The 3,289-nt window shown below is 64.5% G+C and overlaps 1 protein-coding gene across 1 annotated transcript; it reads right to left on the bottom strand.

The window, feature by feature from the left end:
* Positions 1 to 347: 347 nt before the first annotated feature.
* LOC112123543 (syntaxin-binding protein 2-like) lies at positions 348 to 2,532 on the bottom strand (the record flags this gene model as incomplete). The annotated part of the gene is made up of 5 exons (XM_026662554.2): positions 2,440 to 2,532; positions 2,088 to 2,218; positions 1,833 to 1,940; positions 921 to 978; positions 348 to 413 (listed from the first exon to the last, which is right to left on the bottom strand). Coding segments are annotated over exons 1-5 (456 nt in total), but the record flags the coding sequence as incomplete, so codon positions are not given.
* Positions 2,533 to 3,289: the final 757 nt, after the last annotated feature.

The raw sequence follows: 3,289 nt of genomic DNA, 5'->3' as shown, positions 1-3,289 counted from the left end.
AGCTGCAGCAGCAAGGCGTGGGCGTTACCCAAGGGCTGCCATTGCTGCAGCTAACATGGCAGCTCTGGGCACTGATAGGCAGGCTGCTGCCCATGGTACCACACAGCACCTGGAGGGGAAATGGCTCTGCCTGAAGGGACAGGTCAGCAGCTCTCATCAGGCAGTAAGGTGGTCCCATCACTGGGGCAGGGCTCCTGCCTAGCCCTGCACAGAGCTCCCCAGAGTGCCCTGCCCCCCAGAGAGTCCCTACTGTCCCTCACCAGCCCCACATAGCACCCTACCCCACCCCCCCATCAGTCCCACTGAATGTCCTGCCCCCCGCCCACCAACAGCCCCGTTCCTGTTACCTTGTTCAGCTCTTTCTGGTACTGGGGCATCTTCTTTAGGATCTGGGACAGGTCCTTGATGTTGGCCTGGGGGGAGGCGGGTGGTGAGATCCTGGCCCCTCCCAGCGCACAACGCCCCCTTCAGGGCAGAGGCCTCGCCCGGGGACAGCTGCAGCAGTCCAGCCACGTGTGCCAGGGCCAGGGCGGGTCACTCAGGCCATGTTCAAAGTCGGGTGGCACAGGCCCAGTGTGGCCGCAGCTTGTGTTAGACCTGCTCTTCCCAGGCCAGCTGGAACAAGCCGGGAGCCCCGCAACCCGAGCGCCTCCCGGGTGTAAAGCAGCAGTGGGCCGGGGAGATGCCAGTATTGGCTCCCTGCAGCTCTCCCTGGGCGGCCCCGATCCTGCTGTCTGACCCCGCCTCTTAGCCCTTTACAGGCAAACCCTGGGAGCAATGGGACAGCCCCCCCCCCCCCACATGCGAACCCCTCTTGGGGCAGCAGGGCAGCCTCCCCTCCCCATCAGTGGCCGTGGGATGGGCCCTCCCATCCCTCTGGGCTGGATTCCCCAATCGCTCCCCCCCAGCCCCTGTCGCACCTTGTCCGTGGTCAGCCTCTTGCTCTCACAGAAGGTGCGCAGCAGCTCTGTCACCTTCCTGCAGCAGGGAGAGGGGTCAGGCGGGAGCCAGGCACTGCCTTGGAGGTAGAGGGTGCCCTGTCCTATGCTACAGGGGATGGAGCCCCCACCCCACGGTTCTCTGCCTCGAGAGCCTCAGATGGGGCATGTGGGGGGTGCCTCTTCCCAAGTTACCCCAAGGCAGAGAGTTCAGTGCACCCCTGGAGGCTCCTGGCCTGGCTCCTCCTGCTGGGGGGGGTCTGGGGGCAGTGGCAGGCCCAGCAGGAGGTCGGTGAGGTGCATGGGGAGATCCTGGGATCAGGGGAAGACAGTGTCCAGGGGGATCCCAGAGAGGAGATGCAGACAGTTGCTTTGGAAGGGAGCACTCAGGGGTCCTTTGGGGAGAGGGGCTGGGTCCAGGGGGTCTCAGCACTCAGAGAGGAGCATGTCTGAGGGACGGGCCCCAGCACTGGGTGGGAGAGGAGTGTATCCAAGGGGGAGTGGGGTTCCAGTGGGTGGGAAGGGAAGGGAAGGGAAGGGGAGGGGTGTGTCCGAGGGGGCCCCAGGGTGGGGAGGGGTGTGTCCGAAGGGGAAGATGGGGGAATTCCTGGAACTGAAAAAGAAGGTGAGGGGTGCGTCAATGGAGTGGAGGGTCCTGGCACTGGGTGGGAGAGGTGTGTCCGAGGGGGGGAGGTCCCGGCACTGGGCGGGGAGGGGAGAGGTGTGCCAAAGTGGCGGGTAGCGGGTCCCAGTACTAGGCAGGGCACAGAGTGGTGTGTTGGCTGGGGGAAGGAGGTGGGTTCTAGTCCTGGGCGGGGCATGGAGGGGGTATGTCCAGGGGGGGATGGGCGGGGCACGGAGGGGCGTGTCAGGGGCGGGGCTGAGCGCGCTCACTTGGAGACGTCAGCGATGTGCATGTGGCGTAGCTGCACCCAGAGTTCGTCGTCTTCGTCCAGCAGCGCCTCTTTCTCCCGCGAGTCGCTGATGCCTGTCGTCTCATACCTGCAGGGGAGGGGAGACGGGGTCAGGCTGCGGCACCCCTCCCCCGAGAGCGGGGGCTGCGGAGCAGTGCAGGTCCCTGGATCACATCCCCCCTCAGCCCGCCTGAGGAGGAGTGCGGGGCGCCCCCTGCTGGCAGCCAGGCCCTACTTGTAGGTGTCGTTCTCGATGCTGAGCAGGTCGTAGGCCATGGCCTGGAAGGTGAGCTCATGCAGTAGTGGAGACACCAGGTCGAAGCTCCGGTCCACGATCAGCAGCTGAGAGCGGGCTTTGTCGGGGCCCTGGGGCAAAGGAGAGAGAGACTCGTCACCCCCTGCTCCGGTGGAGGGATCCTGGCCTGGCTTACATGGCACAATACAATGGGCCCTGGTGGCCTGAAACTTCACCACCCGCCCTCTCTGCGGCCCAGCTCCCAACCCCAGGGGAAAGCCAGGAGACACCCCCCAAGCTAGCTGGGACGTGCCCTGCGGTCCCGCCCTGACCAACAGGGAGAGCTCCCCACCCAGCTGCGCTGCAACGCCCCCTGCAGGGACGGACCACGTGCCCCTGGTGCAAATAGCAATGCCCCCCTCCCCCAAGCACGCTCTCTGCTCATGCCTCTCCACCAATGGGAGCATGCCCCTTACAACGCAGCCCCCAATTGCCCCTTGCCCCATATGCCGCGAGGGGGGTGGGGATAGACTAGCCAAGGTCTTCTGGTCTAGTGTATCATTAACTAACACCAGAGACTCTTCGATACAAAGTCCCAGAGGGGGACAATGGGACGTTATCCCTATGCCCCACCTTGCATCTGAGCTGGGACCCCATATGAGGCTCTAGCTCCCCACTCCCAGCCTGGGTGGCCTCCAGAATCCAGTTGGACAGAGACCCCTCAAATGGTCAGCATCTCAGACCCACATCATTGGGGGACTGGCCCAGGCCCCACTCCCTGCCTGATCAGCATGCACTGCCCTCTTTGGGCAGCAGGTGGCGATATGAGACCAGCCCTGCGCTCCCATGGCAGAGGGCTCTGAAACCGGCTCCAGCAGCCCCAGTGGAACCCAAGCCCACCCAGGAGCACCTCGGCAAGAGGCTGCATCTGCCCTTCGCTGGTAGCACAGACAGCCAGGCGGCTGTCTGTGTAGCCGGGGGGCTGTGGACGTACAGCCGCTGATGCTTCCACAACTGTCCAACCTCAGTACATGGCCAGAGCAGAAAGTGGGACCAGCCACCACCCACTCGCCTGGCAGCTCTCCACAGCCTCTGGGTAAATGGGTTGAGGCGGACAGGGGAGCGCCTCTCCCGGGGGAGTATCTGGCCCCCATCACTGTAGCATCAGGACACCTCACTATCACTGCTGCATCCTGCCCCCC

The sequence above is a fragment of the Terrapene carolina genome, unplaced genomic scaffold (assembly GCF_002925995.2).
Source record: "Terrapene carolina triunguis isolate 2854851 unplaced genomic scaffold, T_m_triunguis-2.0 Scaffold28380, whole genome shotgun sequence".
NCBI classification, from domain to species: Eukaryota; Metazoa; Chordata; order Testudines; family Emydidae; genus Terrapene; species Terrapene triunguis.
The sequence above is the reverse complement of the archived record's forward strand: the minus strand, read 5'-3'. Positions and strand labels throughout refer to the sequence as shown.